Source organism: Hippopotamus amphibius, chromosome 1, assembly GCF_030028045.1.
Source record: "Hippopotamus amphibius kiboko isolate mHipAmp2 chromosome 1, mHipAmp2.hap2, whole genome shotgun sequence".
Classification (NCBI taxonomy): Eukaryota; Metazoa; Chordata; class Mammalia; order Artiodactyla; family Hippopotamidae; genus Hippopotamus; species Hippopotamus amphibius.
Window position 1 is genome coordinate 224,595,689 of NC_080186.1, and position 25,353 is coordinate 224,621,041.

General features: G+C 34.2%; 1 protein-coding gene and 1 pseudogene across 4 annotated transcripts in view; both read left to right on the plus strand.

Moving 5' to 3' along the window:
* Positions 1 to 25,353, plus strand: part of ADAMTS6 (ADAM metallopeptidase with thrombospondin type 1 motif 6) — a 277,799-nt gene that overhangs the window by 218,222 nt on the left and 34,224 nt on the right. For 3 of the 4 annotated variants that reach the window (XM_057742536.1, XM_057742554.1, XM_057742545.1), the window contains 4 exons: positions 1,184 to 1,307; positions 1,831 to 1,911; positions 9,481 to 9,644; positions 10,066 to 10,204. In XM_057742536.1, coding sequence (XP_057598519.1) covers positions 1,184 to 1,307; positions 1,831 to 1,911; positions 9,481 to 9,644; positions 10,066 to 10,204 — 508 coding nt within the window. Of the gene's footprint in view, positions 1 to 1,183; positions 1,308 to 1,830; positions 1,912 to 9,480; positions 9,645 to 10,065; positions 10,205 to 10,873; positions 10,963 to 25,353 lie in introns of all 4 variants that reach the window. The other variant, XR_009054769.1, reaches the window with a different exon arrangement.
* Positions 15,238 to 15,386, plus strand: LOC130842213 (U2 spliceosomal RNA; annotated as a pseudogene).

Genomic DNA, 25,353 nt, shown 5'->3' on the forward strand with positions numbered 1-25,353 from the left:
TTGTCTTCTTTTGAAGCATTTATAGTGGTTTTCACTATAGAATTAGTCTCTTACCTTATTGAAGCATTTACTTCAGAGAATTAGCCAGACCAGTTGGAAATTGCAGGAGCAAATCCATGGTATTTTCCTAGACCTGTGTATGACTATTATCATTAAAAAAGCCACACAAACCATTGTTCTCTTAACTTTTTTCCTGTCTGCTTTTGTTTGACCTTAAAGAGCAGCATAAAACTAAATGTCAGAAGCTGAGGAAGATGCAATAAAAAACACTGTCTATTTTAATTACTATCATAATTTCTTTCAAGTTTCTGTCCTTCTGGTTAACTTGCCTCCAAATGTTATCTGATGATGGGGGGGTGTGTGTGTGTGTGTGTGTGTGTGTGTGTGTGTGTTTACTTGAAGAAAAAGTTATTTCTGGGACAGTATAAAAATGTTTTCCAGACAACAAAGACCCAGGCAGAGGTTATATTCAGAGATTGCATACCTGATGTCAATGGCTAAAAGTCAGATTACAAATTTAAGTGCCAAAATATGCCAAAAATATATAAAAACTACATTTCTCTGATTAAATGCAAAGTTGAAAGGTAGAATTTCAGCTTCTACAATAAAATTGCATGTTTACATCTCCTTTTGCTTTATGGTAATTTTATTCAGCTAATGGAAACAGGTATTCAGTTTTAGAGATTTACTCAGGCATGAATTCCACAGCTAATCCTTGACACTAACACTAACAATCGGATATTCAAAAGAGCCAGTGGTTTAGAAAGGGCAAACCATAATGCTCAGTCAAGACTTGTTGTTATAACCCTTGTTGTGTAGGACCATATGCCATTTTTTCTTAGTTCTTGCCTATCTTAATTGAGCATATAAATAAAAGCCCATTGCCAACAAATTACAGTATTTTAAGAAATTGGAGCATGGTATCTATAAATGAAGAAGAAATCTCAGCTAGAAATATAAGCGTATATTCCTGGGGAATCAGAAATTTTTTCTTTAAACTTATGTGTTGAGAAATGTTAACTAGAATTACTAGAGGATGAAGGTAAAAGTGGAAAGAGGAAAGTATTTCCTGTTTAGATTTCCTTTACTGGAAAAACAAGTAAATAGATAAGTTATATTCATTTGGTTAGTGGGTCCAAGAGTTCCTCTTTTTCACACATTGAATATTCTTCTCTGTTTTCAGCATGTAGGTTGTGATAATATTTTGGGATCCGATGCTAGGGAAGATAGATGTCGAGTCTGTGGAGGGGATGGAAGCACATGTGATGCCATTGAAGGGTTCTTCAATGATTCGTTGCCCAGAGGAGGTGAGTGTGTAGAAAGAACTCTTCCTCACACCTCTGGTGTACTTGGAATAGCCAAAATAGTTGATTTCCCCCCTTATTTTAAAAATTTCTTTATTTAGGCAGACAATGATTTTTCCCCATATTGCTTTCAGTCCTTTAAATATTAAATGTGGCTTCAGGTTAGATGTTTTAAGGAAATATTATTCCATTTCTACTTCACTTCATTTAGCCACGTTTCTTTAAGATAGGAATTCCCTCAGAGCCTTGATGTGGGGGCCCTGTGCTGAGGAAAAAAAAAAAAAGTGAATCACTATTATATATCTTGAGACTTCAAAAATATCTTGAGATAATTTTAGAGAAAAAGAAAAATACTCTAGATGTATTTATGAACCCAAAGGGGATTTTGCTTATTATTCGTAATTTATAAAGTGCAAAAGAAAGCATGGAAGAATAAGGAAACTGTTATTACTGAATGGTTACTAAGCATTCATTTTCTGACGAAAGCTCTAGATGCTGCTTATTATGGCTATCTTCTGTGTTCCAGGCTACATGGAGGTAGTGCAGATACCAAGAGGCTCTGTTCACATTGAAGTCAGAGAAGTTGCCATGTCAAAGAACTATATTGGTAAGAAGCATATTTTGCTAGATTTTAAAAATTAATAAGGAAAAGCAACACAGTACATGAAGAAAAAACATACCGCTTTGAGGTAGAACACTTTCTTGTTAAAAAGGAAGTTCCACATGAAAGAACTAAACAAAAAAATTAGTAGTTTATAGCTTACTCTTCACTGGGTTGGTTGCTTTTTTAAAATCAATTTTATTGAGGTATAATTTACATATAATAAAATGCATCCATTGTAAGTATATAGTTCAAAGAGTATTTACAATTATATATATATGCATATATATATACACATCCATATAAATACCATAACCAAGATGTAGAACATTTCTATGACTCCAAAACATTGATCTCTTTTCTTACATATTATTATTTTCTGACATATTATTATTTTACTTTTATTTATTCCGGAATTTCACATAATAGGATCATATAGTATATACTCTTATATCTGGCTTTTTTTCATTTATAATATAATGTTTTTGAGATTCATCTCATCTATTGTTGAGTGTATCTGAAGTGCATTCCTTTTTATTGCCAAATAGTGTTCCATTGCTTGGATATACCATAATTTATTTATCCATGCACTTGTTGATGGATATTTGGGTCATTGCCAGTCTTCTACTATCATGAATAAAGCTTCTTTAAACATTCATAGACAAGCTTTGTATAGAAATATGTTTTCATTTCTCCTGGATAAAAAGCCTAGGGGTGAAATCACTGAGTTGTGCGATAAGTGCATGTTTAACTTTATAAGATATCAATTAAATTAACTGTTTTCCAACGTGATTGTATCATTTATATTCCCACCAGTAATATAAAAGAGTTCTAGTTGCTCTACATCCTGTCACTACTTGGTATTGTTAGTCTTTTTAACTTTACCCATATAGATATTTTTTTTTGTAAAGTGTCTAAATAAATCTTTCATCTATTTAAAATTTTTTTTTCTTTTTATAAAACTGAATTTTTTATATATTCTAGTTATGTCTTTGTTCAAATATATATCTTACAGATATTTTCTTCCAGTCTATGGCTTGTTTATTGCTGCTGTTAACAGTGTCTTTTAATTTTGATGAAATCTAATGTATCAATTTTTTTTTATGAATTGGGCTTTCACATCCTATCTTAGAAATTTTGCCTACCCCAAGGTTGCAAAGATTGTCTTCAGTGTGTCCGAAAGAAATTATGGGTTTAGCTTTTACATTTATATATATTGTCCATTTTGAATTTTTATGTAAGGTGTAAAGTGAGGATTGACGTTCAGTTATTTTCACATGGATATCCAATTACTATAGCACTATTTGTTCAAGACTGTTATTTCCCCCGCTGAATTACCCTGACATTTTTGTTAGAGATCAGTTGCACATGAATGTATGGATCTATTTCTGTTCCCTCCCATTGATCCGTATGTCTATCCTTAAACCAAAACCACACTGTGGTGATTAATAGAGATTTCCATTAGGTCTTGAAAATAGGAAGCATTAGGTCCTCAAATTTGTTCTTCTTTCTCAAAATTATTTTTGCTTTTCTAGGTCCCTTATATTTCTATATACATTTTAGAATCAACTTGTCAATTTCTGCAAAAAGAGATTATTTGGAATCTATAGATCAATTTGGGGAGAATTGACATCTTAAAAATATCATCTTCCAGTACATGAAAAGACTTACCTGTATATTTATTTGTCTTTACATTTGTTCAGTAATGCTTATTTTTCAGTGTATACATCTTGTACACATATATTTTTAAAAAATCTATCACTGAATATTTCATGCTTTTTGATGTTTTGTAAATAATATTGATATTTGAATTGTCAGTTGTTATATAGCAATACAATTGATTTATTTTTGTATTGACCTCATGTCCTGTGACCTGGTTATACTCATGTATTAGTTCTATTAGTAGTTTTGTAGATTTCTTTGGATTTTCAACATAGAGTATTATGTCATCCTTTAACAAAAGTAGTTTTACTTATATCTTTCCAATACTTATGTTTTTTATATCTTTTTTCTTGCCTTTAGTACAATGTTGAATAGAAGGGAGGAGACTGGACATCCTTTCATTGTTACTTAAGGGGAAAGAATTCAGTTTCTTTTTTTTAACCACTAAATATAATGTTAGCTAGAAGATTTATGCAGATGACCTTTGTCAGACTCAGGAAGTTCCCTTCTGTTTTTAGTGTTGAGGAGTTTTCTTCATGAATAGGTTTTGAAGTTTATTGCATGATCATGTGTTATTTTTTCCCTCCTTTTCCCTGTTAAATAGTAAATGCATTGATTGGTTTTCAAATGTTCATCTAGTATTCTTGGGATAAAAATCACTTTGTCATAAATTTATTATCCTTCTTATATATTGCTGCAATTGATTTACTAATATTCTGTTAAGAATATTTACATCTATGTTCATGTGGCATATTGGTCTGTAGTCTTTTCTTATACCATCTTTGTTGGTTTTTATATTAGGATAAACCTATCCTCATAAGGTTGGTTTGGAAATATTCCTTTTTCTATTTTCTGAAAAAGTCTGGGTAAAATTGGTATTATTTCTTAATGTTTGATAGAATTCAACTGTGAAGCCATCTGGGCTGGAGTCGTCTTTGTGGGAAGTTTTTAATGAAAAATTCAGTTTCTGTAACAGCTATAAAGTTGTTGAATTTATTGACATAATGTTGTGCATAATATTCTCTTATTACCCTTTTTGAATGCCTGTAGGATCTGTAGTGATGGCTCTTCTCTCACTCCTCACATTGATGATTTGTGCCTTCTTTTTCTTGATCCTTCTACTGAGGGATTTATTAATTTTGTTGATCTTTTCAAAGAACAAGCTTTTGGTTTAAATGACTTTTCTATTATTTTGTCATTTTCCATTACACTGATTCCCACTCTTCTCTTTATTATTTCCTTTTTGCTATTCACTTTGGTTTAATTTGTTATTTTTCTAGCTTCTCAAGATAGAAACTTAGATTATTGATTTTTAAAATCTTTTTTCTACTCTAAAATAAGCACTTTTCACTATAAATTTCACTCTAAGTACTGCTTTAACTTCATCCCATATATTTTGATGTTGTTTTTTCATTAACACTCAATTTAAAATATTTTCTTATTTACCATATGACTCATGCCTTAGAAGGTATTATTCAATTTCCAGATATTTGGGGGGTTTCCAGATGTTATTGCTGATTTTTAGTTTAATTCTAGTATGGACAGATAAGGTACTTTGTATGATTTTGGTTCTTTTGTTGAGGTTTGTTTTTATGGCCCAGAATATGGTCTATCTTAGTGAGTGTTCCATGTGCAATTGAGAAGGATGTATTATTAGGTATATAGACATTTAAGATTGTTAGATTTTCTTGATGTATTGAGCATTTTATAATTATAATATGTTCCTCTTTATTTCTGATGGTATTCTTTGACCCATGTCCATTTTGACTGATACTAATCTAGCCACCCAGATTTCTTCTGATTAGTGCTTGCATAGTAAATTCTTTTCCATCCATCCACTTTTCACATGTGGGTGTTTCTAAACTTTATGTTTCTTTTAGACAACATGTAGTTTGATTCTGATTTCTTATTGTGTCTAACATTCTTTCTTTTTCTATTGCAATTTCTAAATGAGGAGCTTGACAAACTTTTTCTGTAAAGGGCCAGGTGGTAAATTTTTTCAGCTATAAAAGACATGAAGTCTCTATCTCAGCTATTCAGTTCTGCTATTGTAGTGTGAAAGCAGATACAGATAATACATAAATAAATGAGTATGAGTGTGTTACAATAAACTTTATTCACGTAACAGGTGGTGGGCCATTGTTTGCCAGCCCCTTGTCTGGATCATTTATATTTAATGTAATTATTAAAATCATTGGGTTTAAGTCTACCATTGTGCTATTTTTCTATTTGTTCCATGTATTTTTCCCTTTATTCTCTTTTATATCTTCTTTTAGGTTTATCGATTGTTTTATAGTATTCCATTTGAACTCTACTAATGGCTTATTAGCTATATTTCTTTGTTCTATTTAATTAGTGGTTGCTCTAGAGTTTACAGAATGCATATTTAATTTATCACAATATACTTTCAAATAATATTATACCATTTATGTATAATGAGAGACCCTTATAACAATTTACTTCCATTGTCTTCTTGCATCCTTTGTGCTATTTTTTAAAAACACATTTTATTTCTTCATATGTTATAAACCCCACAATACATTGTTATTACTTTTGTTTTAAAGAGTCAGTTATCTTTTTAAAAAATTTAAAAGTAAGAAAAATTATTTTCTATTTACCTACATATTTACAATATCTGGCATACTTTCTTTGTGTAGATCTGAGCATCCATCTATATATATCTTCCGGTTTTTTCTCATTATATTTGTTTTCCTTTAAAATCTTGAATGTATTTATAATAGCTGTTTGAAAGTTATTTTCTGCTAATTCCATAATTTCTGACATTTCTGAGTCTGTTGCTTTTACTTGGCTTTCTTCTTGGTTTGGACCATATCTTCCCCCTTCTTTCCAATTGTAGTAATTTTTCATTGGATGTTGTACATTGTGAATATTTTTTTATTGAGAGTCTGGAATTTGTTGTTGTTTTTACTTTAAAGAGTGTTAAGTAACTTGTTGATGAGCTTGATCTTTTTGAGGCTTGTTTTGGGTTTTGTTTAGGTGAGTCCAGGGTAGCCTTTATTCTAAAGTTGCTCAGCCCTCTGAATGCCCTAGTGGTTGAAATTCTCTGAATTCTTTCTCTAGAAATTTTTCTGCTTATGATTATCTAGTCGCTTTTTTGCGGGGGGCTGGGGGATGGGGCTGGCTTCATGGAATTTTATCCTATGCATACATGGGTTACTATTCAGCAACAGATTCCCTCCTTTTACTCTAATTCTCTGGTTCTGCAAATTCCACCTGTCTTAGCCTTCTTGGTTTCTGATCTCTGTCTCCTAACTTGGTGAGACCACCATCCTCTGCTTGGGTTCTCCTAGTCTACACTGACAGAAAATGCCTCCAGGCAGAAAGCTAGGGAGATTATATGACTCACCTTATATTCCTTTTTGTATGTGTCACAGTCCTGGTCAGTGTCTAAAAACAGCTGATTAATATATTTTGTGAGTTTTCTAGTTGTTTATAATTGGGGGGGGGGGGCAAGTCCAACCCCAGTTATTTTCCCATGTAAAGAAGTGGAAATTCTTTTTATTTGATGTTTGATCCCTTGAGACAGATTTAGACTCTGCAGAGACCCTTATGAAATCTGGATGAGTTCTTATTCCCCTTAAAATATCATCTATTTTTCCTTAAATCTTTAAAAAATAAGATTATATCTAGAATGCATCTTTGGATAGAATACCAGTATCACCAAGCTCTTCTTTCCTTTATTTAAGAAGACTGCTTTATTTTTACTCCATAATTTTAGATTCTTTTCTGCATCAGCAAGAATCAAAACAGTAATAAGATTTCTAACATCAGATGTTTTCTCTTTGATAATTCTCTGTCCATAAAGCCACATCCTCCTCCCTTCGCAAATTCTTATTCATTCCCTCTTAAATGTTTGGTGTTTTTCTGAACTACCATTATGGTACCAGCAAAGGTGAGTTAGGATTCCTTAACTGAGTAGATAGGAAAATGGAAAGTGAGAGCCTAAATTGAAGGAGAATTCAAATCTGCTAGAGGTTTTGTTTTTATTTTTGTTTTTACTATTTCATATTGTACAGGCTCAAATGTCCTTATATAATCTAAGTAATTTTGATGTTTCAAATGAGACAGAGAACCACTGTGAAAGTTGAAAATAAAAAATTTTAAATATAAGACAAACTTAAGACTAAACGATCCTTAAAACTGTTTTTATCTCAAAAGATTAATTAGATTTATTTTTGACAATCGAATAAATTTTATAACATATCTGAAGTCAAGAAACTAGAGATATATTTGCCAGGCAGATGGGGGTGGGGGAATGAAAATGGTCTATACTCTTAAGGACAAGTGGTAGAGGTCCATCCAGAGTCAGAGACTCTGTACCATGACCCTTTTAGTCCTTTGAGGCTGCTTGTTTATCTGGCCTGATAAAGTTTTTGAAGAAGCTAGCATACTAACAAAAAAGTTAAACTGACATTTGTCACTGTCAAAGCATGGTAATCATTATCAAAATTATTACTCATTTATTTATAGAAGTTTTTGTATAGTAGTGCTAATAACCCTTTTTCTGTCACATATTTTTGAAGTTTTTTATATGTTTTTTCCTATAGAGGTTTTAAAATTGTGCAAAAATTAAAATAAAAATTATTTTAAAATTAATCTTTTTTTTTATACTTTCTGAGGTTTTGGTCAAGCTTAGAAAGGCTTTTCAATACCCCAATATTATTTTTTTAAAAGTACTCCCACATTTTCCCCTAGCGTTTTATGATTTAACTGTGTTTACATTTAAATATTTACCCATCTGGCATTTATTCTTTTCTCTCTCATTTTTTTAAACTTTGTTTTTATTAAGGTAAGATTCAAACAACATAGACCTCAAACATTTTAAAGTGAACAACATAGTGGCATTTAGTACATTCTAAAATATTTTCATCACCCCAAAAGGAACCCTGTGTCCATTAAGCAGTTATTTCCCATTCCCCAGCCCCTGGCAACCACCAATTTGCTTTTTGTCACTATAGGTTTACCTATTCTAGATATTTCTCATGAATAGAAGCATAAAATATGTCTAGCCTTTTCTGTCTAGCCTCTTTCACTCAGTGTAATTTTTTTTTTTTTTTTTTTTTTTTAGTTTCACACTCATTGAAGCATGTACAGTATTTCATTCATTTTTTATGGATGAATTTTATTCCTTGTATTGTGTACACCCCAGTCTGTTTATCCGGTCATCCGTTGATGGACATTTGGGTTGTTTCTACCTTTGGATATTGGGGATAATGCTACTATGAACATGTGTGTACAAATATTTGTTTGAGTACCTATTTTCATTTCTTTTGGATATATACCTAGGAATGGAATTGTGGTATCTATTCTTATATAAAGAATGAAACAAATTCAGCATTTTTTTTTTTTTTTTTTTGGCCAAAAACCTAGTCTTTTGTCTTACTTCCATTTCTTGTTATCTTTCCTTTACTAATTTAGGATGCTTCCTTTTTTATATATTAATTCCCATATGTACTTGTGTTTATTTCTTAACTGTCCATTTTGTTCTATTGTTCTGTCCATCTGTGTGCCATACCACAGGTTGTTCCCACCCCATATTTGTATAATTACTGTTTTAATATTTGGACAGTAAAGTCTGCTCCCTAACCTCACCTCCATCCCCAGTTATTCCTTTAGTCATAATTTCACTTGCTAGTTCCACATTTTTATTCCTCCAGATAAGCCTTTCTTTCCTTTCTCTCAGTAACATTCTAAATGCTTAATATCTTCTCGACATTCATGTGGAAAATTACTATTTTAATTTGTACTTAAGAAAATGGTCAAGAACCCCATCTCTACATAGAAATGGATATTCATTGTACACTTCAGTGCAGTTATTATTCAGTGACATTATGATAAATAAAGTTTCATTTCTTTAGGTAGACAGTGATTTTTTTTTTAATTTTTTTTTAGCTTTAAAATCTGAAGGGGATGATTACTATATTAATGGTGCCTGGACTATTGACTGGCCTAGGAAGTTTGATGTTGCTGGGACAGCTTTTCACTATAAGAGACCAACTGATGAACCAGAATCCTTAGAAGCTTTAGGTCCCACCTCAGAAAATCTCATTGTCATGGTAAATATGCCTTTGCCACTTCATTTCTACTCTTTGTAATCTGCTCTGTGAGGTAGGAAGGGGCAGGCTTTATTATCTGAAATTAAAGTGGTGAAATTAAAGGAAGGTAAAATGGTATTCCCAAGGGTGTAAAAGTCTGTGTAAATTTAAGACCATAGTGCTCTTTCCATATGACTGATCTTTTCAGTGCCTGCTGGAATAATATTTTTATAACCAAACAAGGCAAATGAGAGAAATAGCTCCAAATTACCCATGAAAACGGAAGGAGAAAATTTCAATATAAGTACATGTGTTCTAAAAGTTGTCTTAAATTTCCCTGAAGACTTACATTATGACATTTTCTTCTTCAAAAGAAATAATAAATATCTGAATAAAGGCTCATTGTATTTTAATTATCTTCACCAGTTTTTTTCAATGTCAGGTTCTGCTTCAGGAACAGAATTTGGGAATTAGGTATAAGTTCAACGTTCCCATCACTCGGACGGGCAGTGGAGACAATGAAGTTGGCTTTACATGGAATCATCAGCCTTGGTCAGAATGCTCAGCTACTTGTGCTGGAGGTAAGACACCCACTAGGCAGCCCACCCAGAGGGCAGGATGGAAAGCAAAACATTCTGAGCTATGCTTTGTGTTTGCTAAAGAAGCTAATTGGAAACATTTCTTGCAGGTTTGCTTCAAGCTGTAATTTAGCAAAAGAAACTTTGCTTTAATTATATTATATTCTGTTTGTTTTTAACCTCATGTAATTTGTACAGATTTGTTGGTAAAATACATCTTGGCACAATGAGTGTCTCTGCTGGTGCTTCTCCCAAGACTATCTTGAAGGTGGGCTGTTTGCTTTTCGTGAACACATTCTTGGTAAAGAACATCAAGAGTTTTAAATAAGAAAATGAGCAAGAATCAGACGGCACAGATGCAACGTCTTGTAATGGGGGATGAGAATGTATGTCTGTGTGCTTGTGTGTTTGTGTTTGTGTGCTTGTATGTTTCCCACAATTCTATTCAAACTCCCTTCTGCAGTCATCCAAGTTAAGGGGCTATATACTGGGATACTACAATAATTACTGGTGTCTGGGTCTCTGGGTTAATGGTGTTTGCAGACCCCATGATAGTCCCTCAGAGAGGTAGCTGCTAGGCGGTGGTTGGTGATGTGTTGGTTGTCCCATGTGCGTTTTTCATGGGTGCCTTTTCCCCACAATTTACTCTATTCCTAATCCTCCTCCCTCTAGTGGCCACCAATGCAATTCTTTACCTCTGGCTGGGAGAGCAGGACAGTTGGCTTCCTTCAAAGCCAACACCCTTGCTGCTGCATGGACTGGTGAGTAGAAGTGCTGTGCAAGCAGCATCTTCCTTCTCTCTGGAGACTAAATGCATCGCCTCCACCGTACACCTTGGTCCCAATAGGCAAGGAGACAAACCTATTCCTCAGGCCTACTCTGGACTAGAGCACCTCACCATTCCGAAAGCAAAGATTAAGTTTTGAATAGTGATATTTAGAATGGGAGAGATGGAACTAAAGTGAATCATCCCATTTTACCCCGTATTCCAATGTATTACCTATTTTTCCTTTCTAAACTGCTCAAAAACACATGGTTTACATGGACTTTATCCTATCTTGTCCTGTACTCACTGCATGTCTAAACATTTCTGATTCTCCAAGCTTGAATCAGAGAAATTATTTTCACAGAAGTGAATAATCACAATAATACATTCAGTAATTTTAGACTGATACAGAATTAAATCATGGATAAACTACAGCTCTAACTTAAGTAGTAAACACTATACAAAAAAAACAAATGAATAATAATAATGTTTTCCTCCGTGAAGTGTCATGAAACATGGTTATGTGTAATCTGTGACATATTTAAAAAGATCTCTAACTCCCATCCATTTTAATGGCTGGTGATTTATAAAGTTTTAAAAACTCTAGGGCATTACTATTTCTTTTAACAAAATAAAGGATATTGAAATTAATTGTTCAAGTGAATGCCATTATATTATAGTGGCATTTATATATATATATATATATATATATGTTTCTTTTTTCCAATTAAATTCCTTTTTATTTAATCTATAAATTAACTTTCCCCTTTTCACATACCAAAAAGAAGTCTTCATGATTATAGTAAATACGTAATTCAGGCCCTGAGGTAAGGTGGGATAAACTTATTAAAGAGGAGTCAAATAATTTAAAGTTTAGGAAATCTAATGAAATAGTCTAAATGTCAATGTTCATTAGTTTGGAAAAGAGAAGGCTGAGGGAAAGTATATTCTAGTAGTATCTTCAAGTATGTGACAGAATGCTGAATGGGAAATTCTTAGTGCCTGTTCATCTTTGTACTGAAAATTGCTATATTTGGGGATGGTTTAGATACAGTCTTGTCTGAGGCCAAGGAGGGATTAAGCGAATTCTCAATGTGCCTTCTACCTCTATGATTCTTTTGTTCAGAAAGGAAATAGTCCAACAAAAAGGGGAGGGGGAGGCCAAGAGAACTGAATGTAGAAGAAAAACTATGATTTTATTAAAGAAGTATGAAAAATCTGAATGTGTGTTATTCTTTTCCACAACACTTGTATTAAGAAATAATAGAAGAGTGATTTCTTGTGGTAGGAGATAAAACAAAAGAAAAGTAAGGAGGGAGCAAAGACCCTGGAAAGACAATTTTCTCTTTGTTTTTTATACTTCTTTCTTTTCTTCTGGAGCCACCAGTCCTAGATATTTGAGGTGGTTCTGGGAACTGGAATTCTGCTCAGTGGTGAGTGATGATGACAAGCCTTTCTTTATAAGGCCATTGCCTTCTTTGGAAAAGAGAGTACAGTGCTTGAAAGTTGTCAGGCATAGTGTGATGAGCTGCATTTCTTGGTAATTGGTTCTCAAAGTGTGGTCCCCCAGACCAGCAGCATCAATGTCACCTGAGAATTTATTAGAAATGTTAATTAGGGGGCACCATCTCAGACCTACTGAATAGAATCTTTCTTTGTGGGGCCCCAAAACCTATACTTTAACACATTCTCCAAGTGATTCTGATGCTCGCTCAAGTTTGAGTACCCCTGGTCTTGGTTGGCAGAAAAACTGAAACCTAGCACACTAGACACATAGAATCCACGTCCTCATCACTGAAGTCTATGCATCTCTCTAGACTCATTTTGCATCTAAAACAATGTCTGGAACATTCTAGGAACTCAATAAATGCTTATAGATAAGTGAATGTGCAGAAGGAATTAATTATTTTGTTAATTATATATTTGTATTATTCTTTCCAGTGTGGGAAATGAGAGTTTAGAATTGCTATTTTTCTTGTAAGGTGGGGCAAAACAATTGCCAGGGAAAGATAGTATAATTTTGATTATACTCTTTTGCTTACTTTGAATAGGTTGAAAATATTTCCTAGAATACAGAGTACAGATATCAATTATTGGAGTTATTCTTCCTACACATACCTCCACTTTTAAGCCCAGGTTCTTTAAATATAGGAGGCGTAGGATTGAGGGAAGGAAAATCCTTTAGGACTCAGGAATCTTGATCAAAGAGAGAATCATCTGCTCAGTAATGGTAAATGGAACTTCATCTATAGTTAAGGAGTCTTTCAGGAAAAAGTCATTTCTTCTCAGTTTTCACTCAGAAACTAAGGATGAATACTAACGTGAGCTCTTAATTGGGATAGTCCACTCTCATCCTTCCCAGGTGGTGCTAGCTATCTTGAAACTGCCAAAACTTTTTAAAATGGAAAAAGAGAACACGGAAGATCTCAAAGAACTTTCTATTGAAATCTCGCAAGGCTCCTCAGTGTTCTCACCTATGCTATCCTGCATATGTCTTGTTAATGGCAAGACCTTTGTGCTTGACTTTGGGAGCAATGTTGATATTTTCTCTTACGAGATCTTTTAAGATAAAAGGTTTTGAGACTATTTTTCTGTTGCTTAGCAGACCCAATGACAAATCTAAGACTTCAGGAAACATTGCTGGTGATTCAGTCCAAGAAATGGTCTTCTCTCTGAGTCAGTGATGACACACTTCCTTAGCCTGAATAAGAACATTGAGATGCTTTGGGGTGTTGTCTTCAGGATAAATGTGATTTTTAAGATACAGTAGTGACTTTTCCTCTGAGAAAATTAAAACTTGACTATTTTCTGAACCATTGTTACTCCCACTAGAGTTTTGTTTCTATACTCTATAATTAATCCGACTCCTAAATTTATGTACTACTATTGTATTCGTGATTAATGTGTAGATTGATAAAACTTGGCTAGGTAGTGAGAATTGTACTATTTTAAAATACTTCAGGAGTTTTTTTAAGTAGTAATATATGCTGATATGCCTTTGCACTGTGACTTTTAAAGATTTAAATAATAAATAATGTATATTCATCTTCTGATTTTAGTTATATATACTCTCTTTTTACTGGTTTCGCTAGATGTGTGGTTTTCAAGTTTTAGTATGCATCAGAATCACCTGGAGGGCCTGTTCAAACAAGATTGCTAGGTTCTGCCTCCAGTTTCTGATTTGGTTAGGTCTGGGGCAGACTCCAAGAATTTGCATTTCTAACAAATTTCCAAGTGATGCTGGTGATACTGGTTTAGAAACCATACTTCAAGAAACATTGGGCTAGACACTTAGATTTCATAAAATAAGCATCTATTAAAACAAACTGACACATCTTTTAGGTAATCATTCATATTGCAGTTGTAATCACATTACACCTAGTCTTTTTAATGGTAAATGGTTCTAGCTCAGCTATGTAATAACAAATAAAACTACAGTTAATGAAACATAACAGCCCTGTTTCATTTACTCATTCTCAATAGCACCATGAAATAGGCATTGCTATTGTTATTCCTGTTTTACAGATAAAACTCAAGTGAAGTAACTTGCTGAAATCGACTTAGAAGTCTAGTGATTTTTTTTAATGTAGCATTTTCTCTTATAATAAAATTGGTTCTTTGCCTTGAACAGAGCTTTTTCATCAGTTGACATCATCAATAGAGCAACATGATATATTCCACACTCAAGAATTTCTGCTTTACTAGCTTGAAACTTCATTTTTCAAATGCTTTCCCTAAAGAAGTGATTCTCAGCTTTGGCTGCACATTGGAATCACCTGGGGAACTTTAAACACTTGACGCTTGGGCCCGCCCCCCAGAGATTCAGACTTAATTGCCTAGGTGTATGGCCTGGGCATCAGATTTTTTAAAAGCTCCCTAGATAATTCTAATGTATAGCCACAGTTGAGAAGTACTACCTTTGAGGCTGATTGAAGGTTTATTTAGTCTTCAAATAATTTACATTCAGATGCAAGTGCCTCTTAGAGCATTACTAACTCACATCTCTGTTATTAATTGGCTACTAGTTGAATACAAAGGTTAATGAGATTTAGGTATAAGTATCTGGGGAGGGAAAGTAGCTAGGGACATTAGAGAAGGGAATGAAAAAAGTGGTAGAATACCAATTAATTTCATAATTTTGTTTAGTGTGGACATGCTTTTAGAGTGCTTTTTTGTAATTTGATTTATTTACATGCTTCCTTCTTTACCTGATGGATCATTTATAAGCCTCTGATTAATGCTCTTAAAACTGACTGAAATTATGCTAAATATCATTTCTTGGCCTTTTGGCTAAGATCAAGTGAAATTGTGCTAAACAGATTTTCTAAAACTCTTTCTTCTCATTTCACATTTTTGTGGTACTTAGGGAGCTAAAATTAATAAGTGGCTATATACTTAACCAACTTTAATTTAGACTCACAAGTCAGAATATGAGGTCCCTGTTTTAACTCAACATTTGTGAAAACTGATAACAAACTTTTTTTTTCTCTTTGTGACTTATAGTTCTAATCAGAGAAGGCCTTTTATTGTTTTAGGAAATTGTTGTTTTTGTTAGGGAATGAATTTTTGCAAAATGCAGCAGTATGCATGATAATTTCCTCCCCTATCTTTCTGGATGTGTTCTCATTTCCCACTATTCAAACCATTCCCTTTCCACCCCCATCCCCACCCCCAACTCCTCCTCTTACTTAAAACCATCCAAAACCAATTAACTGAGAGTTGATGCTGTACTGTTGTTGTACCTGTTCTGTTACAAAAGAAATCTTAAGGGTGTTTTAGTTGTGCAAAGAAAGATCAGAAATCCATATCTTCATGTATTAGTTTTACATTTATACTCTAAATCTACAGTCTTTGTCCTACAATCAGCTCAATTGACACTTCTGATTACTTCCTTCAAATTGTTTTCTCTAGGCTTTTCTTTCTTTCTCTTTGTGTTGAAGTACAAAAATTGCATACCAATTTGGTCAGGTTTCACTGACAAAGGCATCTCTCTGCTAAACATTCATTGCTCAGTGGCTCAGGGAAAAAAGATAAGCTAAAGCTATGCTTAGATGGAGGACTGGGAGGGGAAGACGTTTATTTTTAGAGACAATTTTGAGATCAAAGAGCACAGATTTTTCTTACTTATACAATGAAGTGTTTCAGGAATGTTTCTGATCAATTGTCTTTGAACATTTAGCATGTTATCATTACTTTTTCTTTTATATTTACATAGCCTAATTAATTTTTATTGTGTGTTTGATGCTTAAATTTTTAGATGTTTATTTGTTATTCTTTTTCTTCCCTGGATGTCATCTTAAGCCTAATATGTTTGTGTGTGTGTGTGTGTGTGTGTGTGTGTGCGCGCGCGCGCGCGCGCGCGTGTGTGTGTGTGAATAGCATACAAATTTTAAAGAGATATTCTATGTTTTTCCTCTTTCTAACTAGGACAAATTCTTTTTGTTTTACTTTTTTGTGGTTTCACCTGGCTCACCTGGATTCTTATACATATTGGAACTGGTTTCTACTCTGAGATTTTTAAGATGCTTTACATAGCTTTACATAGTTTCCGACTACTATTTTGTATTTTCCTGATTTAGGGCCATGTTTTTCACACTGTACCATATTACCCCAGGACACCACAACAGACTCACAGAGACACTGCAGAATATTGTACATTTTCAATGGAAACACAGTGACATGAGTCATACACCACACAAATTATTACTGTTGAGTTGTTTGGACCTAACTACTTAATAAGTGAAACAGATTTTTTTTTTCTACCTGGGAGGCTGTGAAAAAAGTACTGGAACACTAAGGATGCTGAAAACCTGTTACCGAGAAAAACCTGGCTTCTGTTCACCGATGCCGAATAGAAATACAGAGACACAGCTTCAGAGGAGTAGAAAGGAATAGCTTTATTACTTTGCCAGGCAAAGGGGGAACACAGTGGGTAGCATCTCAAGAACGGTGCCCCCCTCTCTGGGGAACAGGGAGAGGGCTTACAGTCGAGGGGGCTCGTGGTCAGGGGGAGGCCATAAGGATCAAGGCAGTGAGAGTCTTGCATTCCTCTGATGGGTTGGTGGTGAGGTAAGAAGGAGTCAGCATCATCAACCTTCAGGTCCAACTGGTCCGGGGTCTACATGCTTGTGGGCAGCATACCCTCATTAATCATTAACTGCTCCCACCTGGAGGGGGTTTCAACGTCTGCAAAATAGCTCAAAAATATTGTGGTGTGTATTGTTGCTGAGGAAACAGGACCTTGCCCCAAGGCTGCTCTTGCCTGTTTCTCCCAGGTCTTGTGCATTCCCTCCCTTCATTAATTAACAGCTGCTTGAATCTGCCCCCTGGAACTCAGGGAAGGTCATGGAGGCTGAATGAAGGCTGTTCTCCTATAATCAAAGAAATAGGGGACACAGAAAAGCTTTGTCCCCAGGAGCCCCAGAGGGCCCTGCTTGGTATCAAGCCAAGAAAGTTTGAAAACTCTTGATTTAGGGCAAAACGAGTGTCAATAAAGTTGGGTTAAGATTAGTCACTTCACTTCCTTTCAGTCGATGGTGACCGTCATTTCATAAGAGGAAGAAAAATACACATAAACTTCTTATTCAGAGTCCTGATGATGGTCAGAGTTTAAAAATGGAGACTCTTTCTGCACTTCCATTAAGTTCCTAGAGGGTTTAAGAGATATGTAAATTTCTCCTTCGTATCTGTATTAGGTATTTCTTCTGATGTGCCCTCTTGAATATGCTTCCTTCCTCTTCTTTGTTATTTCAGTTTCAGGTTAGTGGGTGATTAAAGCCAAAGAAAAAAGAAAAAAAGAAACTATATATTTAAAAGAGCCCCCAATAGCAAATTCTCCTTTGCAATTTACTACCTAACAAGTTTATGTAATAACCCACACTATTCCATTTACTAATAATATACTTTTCAAATTATTTTAATGAATCTGTCATGCAGATTACCTGGTCCCTTTAGAAAGCTGGATATTTCTACATTGTTTCTGAGGAAGCATTTTATATTAATGTTACATATTTTATAGTTTTCAAGAATGATACAACAGAACCATAATTGTGCACTTAAAAGTACAGTAAGTCCATTCTAAAATAACAATTTTGAAAAGTAATTATTAGAAAAATATAATGTAATCTTTTTGCCAGCACTAATATCTGACTGAAAGAGAACAGCTCTCAAAGTACCAGATAAAACAGAGGCAAATGCTTTACAAATTCACAGATGTCCTTTTAATTTCTTTGCTAATTCTAACATGCCTAACATATTTAACATCATTAATAATGGTCAGTCGACATCATTAATAAACTAACAGAATGTTTCAAACAAATGAGGGTTTTGAGACTTGACTTTTACAGACACCGTAACAATAATAATGACTAACACTTGTATTGCAGCTTATAAAGGACACATACACTGTACCCTGGAAAGGAACTCAAAGTGGAGGGGTCCCAAAATGGAACAGAGGAAAACAAAATCCAATTGCTTTTCGAGTTTCAAAACAGACTTGATTGAAATTAAATATGAATGGCATTAAGTCCAATCTTATAATTGTTTGCATTCCTTTGACTTAGGAATTACCAACCAAAAGTTACTTTCAGAGTTAAGTAAAAGATAACTGATGGAAATTTTAGTTTGAATAATTAAAAGCCCTTTAGTCATTGTCATTTCTTTCCCTTTGAAGAAATATAGTTATATAATTAGTTTTTAAGAAAAAAATCCCTATAAAAGATATTTTCTGTGTGAGGTTGTGCTATTGTTTGAAACTATGAGGGTCCTTTTACATTTGGTTCCTGTATACACCAAACTTAGACATAAAACGGATCACTGTGATATTTTTAATGATACAAGTCCCTTGTAAAAAGTGACTTGAGTTTACGAGGAACAGAGATTCGCATCAGCTTTGTTCATTATTCTGTAATTTTCTCTTTGGTCTTTGAAAAATAAAATATTTGTAAGATTAGACAATGGTCTATCATTGCATTGACTGTGGCATTCCCCTATTCATTCTCTCCCATCATCCCCTTCTTTCAATTCATTTTCAATGTTGAGAAGGGAGAATACCCTTAAACATATGGGATTAGTTGCACCAGGCATCATAGCAGGGCACCTGTGAACATCACAGCTCCCAAAAGCCTATGCTAATCAAAAGCCTAGCCATCAGTTGCACCTGGCTCACTTCTCATGTAACATACCCTTGAGATGAGTACTCCTCTAGGTAAGCTTATGCTCTTGGCTGGTTCACACTTCTGGAAGTTAATGGGTTTTTTTCTAATTTTTTTTCTTTTATTTGCCTCTAATAATTATTTCTCTTATCTTTTTCCTTAAGTATGTAGCTTCCCCTATAGAATACACTTTTTAAAAAATTCTTTGAATTCTCCTGTGCATTTTCATTATGACTTAAGCTTTGTAACTTTTTGCAAAAAATCTTACATATGAAAGCTTAGTTTGATAACCTGACATTTTTTACTGTTGCATTATCCTTGCATATTGTGCCTTGCATTTTCTCTAATGTTAAGATTTATAACTGAGGGCAAGAAATCTCTGCTAACCTAAAACATTCCTCCTAGTGCTGTTTTCCTTCCTCTTTATTTTCATTTCTGTTGCTTTAGAGATTATATTCTTCCCTAATATGAATGGGGCCTGGATACATACTTACTCACTGAAAAACCTGGATAAGGCTGAAACCAAAGTTTAAGTGCATTCCTATTGTGTTAATGATCTATGCATCACAGGTCATGTTTCACTTCACAGAAATTTTGTCTTAAATCTCATTTTTGACAGTCATCACAAAGTATTATGCATAAAATACTTTTGGAAAAAATAAAGTTTCTTATAACGATAAGCATCATCACCCTGATTTTATAGGATCTTATGATATTACTATTCCCATTTTTTTATCTAAACAAAATTAAGATTTTAGTTTAAAAACTATACAGCTGGTTTATGATTGTGTCATTATTATAATTCAAATCTGAAATATTTACCCTTGGTTCCAAGAAAAAGGATTTTATATATAATTTTAAAAAAGCTTCTTTATTGGTAATAAATCCATCACAATATGTAGAAGAAGCTCAAGACCTCCTTGTACTCCAGCATCATTCCTCTAAAATTTTTAATGAAATACCCAAAACAAATAAGCTCCTACTAAAGTTCATGGAAACTCCTTTTTAGTATAATTATGGGTTAATTCTTTATATTAGGATACTTGTCTCTCACAAAGTCCTATTTCTGGTTGGTGTTCTGCTTCTTGACATGTCTAACCCCTTTGATACGTACCTCACACTGCTAAGAACTGAGACACTGAAACAAGACTCAAAACCAAATGGAATCTAACAAATGCCTGTTTTCCAGACATAATTCTGTAGAGTACAAGGGAAAAGCAGACATAGAAGGGGGTGGAAATGAACAATTGAATTGTAGAGGAAAAAAGAGAAGACAACTTTCATAGAATTTTGAATCTGGAAGGAACATTAAAAATCATCTAATTTTTTGGTCTCATTTTACAAAGGAGAAGAAAACTTGCCTTAGGTCATCTACCTAAACCGCCTAGAACTCAAAAGAGGTAGTAGCTAAACATGGCAAAAGTTGGAGTGAGAAAAAAAAAATATAAGATAAAGTGAAAGGGAATTACATCATAGACATTTGGCTATGAAAAGAGTTCTTAAGATCCATGAAGATCAAGGAAAGAGAAATCAGACAGCAACATAACAAAATAATGGAACTATAAAATTAAAAATATTAGATCTGAAAATGCGTTATCTTATTAAATAAGGTAGCTTCCAATAATATAATGATAATGGTATTTGCCATATCCCCTCCCTTCATTATTAATGTAATCTCATTGAGGTTAAGTCTGTCTCACTCATTTTCCCCCTTATGATAATGAAAACCCATGACTTAGACTTAGTAGGAATTCAGTTAGTTAAATTAAGTTAGACACTTTCCATGGAAGGGATTACTGTTAATTTATAATGAGTCGCAGGAATTCCCTCCAGGGATACTGTGATTTCAAATGAATGCAGTATATGTATGCTCCACCCTACCTTACCATCACCAAAAGAAGTTGCTCCAGAAAAATAAGTATTTTTAGAGCTGCATTTTCTTTTTCTTAATCCTGCTTCCTTGGGACATTTAATTTTGCTTGAGACAGAAGGGAAGACACTGGAAGGCAGAGAAAGAAAACTTTTGGAAGGTTAAAAACTAGCAGGAGGCTCTTCAGAAGAAGGAAGCAAATGGGTGGAGCTGATTGGTACCCTGATGCCAGCTGTTAGATCCAAGGCAGATGGGCTTTGCTCTGCCCTACAAATGCTTATGTCTGGCCAATAATCACACAGCACAGCAGCCAGATTCCAGCTGTGAAAGGCAGAGCAGAGAGACATTTTTTTTCCTGGCACTTTTTGCTCTCTGGATGCTATCTGCATCAAAGATTTAGATTAAATTAATTTTGTTGGCCATATGCTCTGTATACTGTGGCCATGTAGTGTTGTCTTGGTTCCTAGCTACTTTGGATGCTGTGGTTAAGCAAATTGTTGCCTTAGCCACCAACCACATTTTTACTATAAGCTCTGACTTATTAACTGTTTTCCTCCTCTTCTTCAGAAAACTGTTCCTTGGGTAGATAAGATGTGCTTTGCCACTAGGTTAAGTTATCTAGATGTTGATTAGTCCATCAATCCCAAAGTTGCACTTTTCCTCTCTTTCTTTCCCTTGCTGACTTACATGTAGTTATAGACTGCTCACTTGCCAGTTGAATGGTCTAGGACTGAAATGCTGGTTCTTATGAGTAGATTTGAGAAGACCTAGAAGATCTTTCCCTTAACCTCTCCCACATCCTTCTTGGTTTAATACATATCACTCTTTCAAATGAAATTCAAGTGGTAATTTCTGTACATTAAGTGCCCTCTCTCTACTTTTAAAATGATGAGCTGCCCATTCAATGAGTTGATGAAAAGCAATGAATTGCTAAATATTGTTATACATTAATTTATAAAATTATTTAATTATCTAAAAGAAGAGAGATGGGACATGAAAACATTGAGCAGCTTGTAAGAGTGGTAGAAGAGGGACTGAAAAGGAGACAAGAAATGAAGAGGAGGAATGGTCTCTAAAGTCTTCACTCAGGATTGGCCCTAGGACTGTAGCTACTGAGCAAAAGACCTTATATTCTTGAACCATCCTTTTCCTAGAGTAAGCATGCAGATGAAGGATTCCATATAGGACTCACTTGCAGCTTGGTGGACTTTTTGCTCATCTTCCTATGGTATATGCTATTTCAAAATACTAAATGCCATTTCTTCATGTGTAGCTTGAGCAGTGATTGAAGTTGGGTACTCCTTCCTCCCATTGGACAACAGAACCTTTGATGGGCAAGTAGATCATCTGTAACTTTTAACTATTGGCAGAAATTAAATATAAGATCTGACAAATTTAAACTTCCAAGCTAAAAATAAGGGTTACATTTCCATGGTTTTCTTTGGAAAAGAACAAAAATGATAAGCAAATTAAAAGGCTAAACAGGATACACCCTGTTTGAGTTAAAAATAAATATATATTGCTAATGATATATTTTTTAAATATTTATTTATTTATTTATTTATTTATTTGATTGCACTGGGTCTTAGCTGCAGACCACTGGCTCCTTAGTTGCAGCTCGAGGGCTCCTTAGTTGTGGCTCACTGGCTCCTTAGTCACAGCACACGGGCTCCTTAGTTGTGGCATGCAAACTCCATTGCAGCATGCATGTGGGGTCTAGTTCCCTGAGCAGGGATCGAACCCAGGCCTCCTGCATTGGCAGCACAGAGTCTTAACCACTGCACCACCAGGGAAGTCCTGGTAATGGCATCCTTGTACTTTAATTTTGCAGTATGAAACCATTAAAGTTTTTTTTTAAGCAGGAAGAGGAATTGCATTTAAAAACAGAATTAAGCATAGAATTTGCATGCCAGTAACTTCAGGTGTTTAAGAATAAAGTACAATTAGTGCAATTTTAAGTCTGACCAATTAAATTCTGTTGAACATCTGCATATCTCCAGGGGATATGGGCATTAAACCACCAGAATTTTGTTTTCTATTAGGCACATACTGACTGGTCACATGGACATTTTATGTTTTGGGTTATAAACTAAATGTCTTTAGATTTGAAAGCATAGTGGTTTTGTATAACTGGGTGTAATTATTCCCAAAAGGGTTTAAATCAACTTCTTAGCAATGTTTTACAGATTACTTTAAAAGAAGCTATGTACAAGAGGGTTGATCACATAAAAAGATCCTAAACTCAATCATTTCTCTTGTTGACTTAATTTAGATTATTTCCAGTTGATCTTTATTTTCTAAAGCTAAAAGCTGCATTTTCCTTAATCCAAAAGTATGTGTTGAAAAATCCATCCAATTAGGTCCATTGGTTTAGATAGTTATCCTGTTGCTACTGACTTAAAAAAAAAAAATCTGTAAAACTGCCAAGTGTGGGTGGGTAAAAGTTGGAAGGAGATTTGTGCTGTTGAAGGAAGATAGTTCAGCATTTTAGGAAGATTTGGAAATAGATTACTGGTATAGTTCTTGAGTGTGAAATACCACGCTATCTAATATGACATTTTAGAAGAAAATTAATAAAAGATGAATGCAAGGAAAATGCATCTTTTTAAAATACAGTTATCTCAGCTGCTTATTCAAGGACTTTAGCTTTTACTTCATAAAAGATAGTATTCTGAAATTATGAAACAGAAATGCACCCCCAGATATCCTAAATTCTAGTTTTTAAGGAGTCTGAGAGGCATGACAAAATTAAGTCTATTTGTAATTCTGAGCACTTAGCTCAATAACGCATAAGAAGTACAGTGCCTAGTATTCAGTTGAATGAATGAATGGATGAGTGCATGAATGAATTACTTGCCAACCATATTTAGCTGGCATTTTTAGTTTGTGTACTATATAATTTTTAATGAATTACTGGATTCCACCAAAGAACAAAATAGCCTTAAAAATAAAGGTCCAGAGCAAAGATATGAGATTGTGGATAATTTTTACTTTGTTCTTTCTGGTTTTGTGTAGTTTCCAATTTTTTTTAACAGTAAATGTTACGTAGCTGAATTTTTTCAAGATCATACACGGCTAGAATTTATCTCAAAATCAAATGTAAGTCTTACCTCTAATAAGTAATGTCACCTGTGATTCAAATTGTTTCTATATTAAAGACTGCTTTTAAAAACTAATGTCATTATTACCAAACAACATTTCTAAGATTTTTAAAAGAAGTAGAATTTTATCTTAACCTGTAGAGACTGAATTGATGTTTCTGCCACTGATATAAAGCAATGTCAGTTCCATTTTGTAGTATTGAAAATGTTTATCCTCCCTCAATAAAATAAAATAAAAAATAAAAAATTTATTTTTTTCTGAAAAACAACCAAAATATTAGATTGAATGCCAGCTTTCTTATTGCAAGTATAATCTTTTTTTTCTTTAAGAACTTTTATTGAGATACAATTGACATACAATAAGCTGCATATATTTAAAGTATACAATTTGATATTTTTTCCTTATTAGTAATGTATACATGGCAATTCCAATCTCTCAATTCATCCCCCACCCCACACCCCCTGCTATAATCATTTTTTTAAATAAATTTATTTATTTATTTATTTATTTTTGGCTGCATTGGGTTTTCATTGCTGTGCGCAGACTTTCTCTAGTTGCAGCGATCGGGGGCTGCTCTTCTTTGTGGTGCCCAGGCTTCTCATTGTGGTGGCTTCTCTTGTTGTGGAGCATGGGCTCTAGGTGCATGGGCTTCAGTAGTTGTAGCACTCAGGCTCAGTAGTTGTGGCGCATGGGCTTAGTTGCTCCACAGCATGTGGGATCTTACCGGACCAGAGCTTGAACCCATGTCTGCTACATTGGCAGGCGGATTCTTAATCTCTACACCACCAGGGAAGCCATATATTTTTTAATTAATATTATAAATGTATTTATAAAAGTTGGCTAAAGTTGTAAGGCCTTTGTGTAAGTGGATGTTTTGAGTCTCCCCCTCCAAGTGTAATCATATTTGAATGACTTTAAAAAAATAACCATGCTCTGATGGTCCCTGATAGAAACAAGTATTAAACCTGGGTAGACGGTTATTCTGAGCCACTGTGGCAGTTGGTAGTTGAATCCTATGACTAATAATAGAGGTTTTTGTCTAGATGAATCACATGGACTTAGTTATCTGCCCACTGACATGACACAATGAAGAGATATCTGGTGAATATTGTGGAACATCTGTGAATGGGTCAAAGCTATGCCTGATGTGAATCATTCTTCCCTCAAGAATCTAAAGTTTAATAGTTTAAAAATTCCAAACTGTTGTCACATAAACTGAGATGTTTGGCCTATTCAAGGGGTTGGGAAGGAATGAATATAA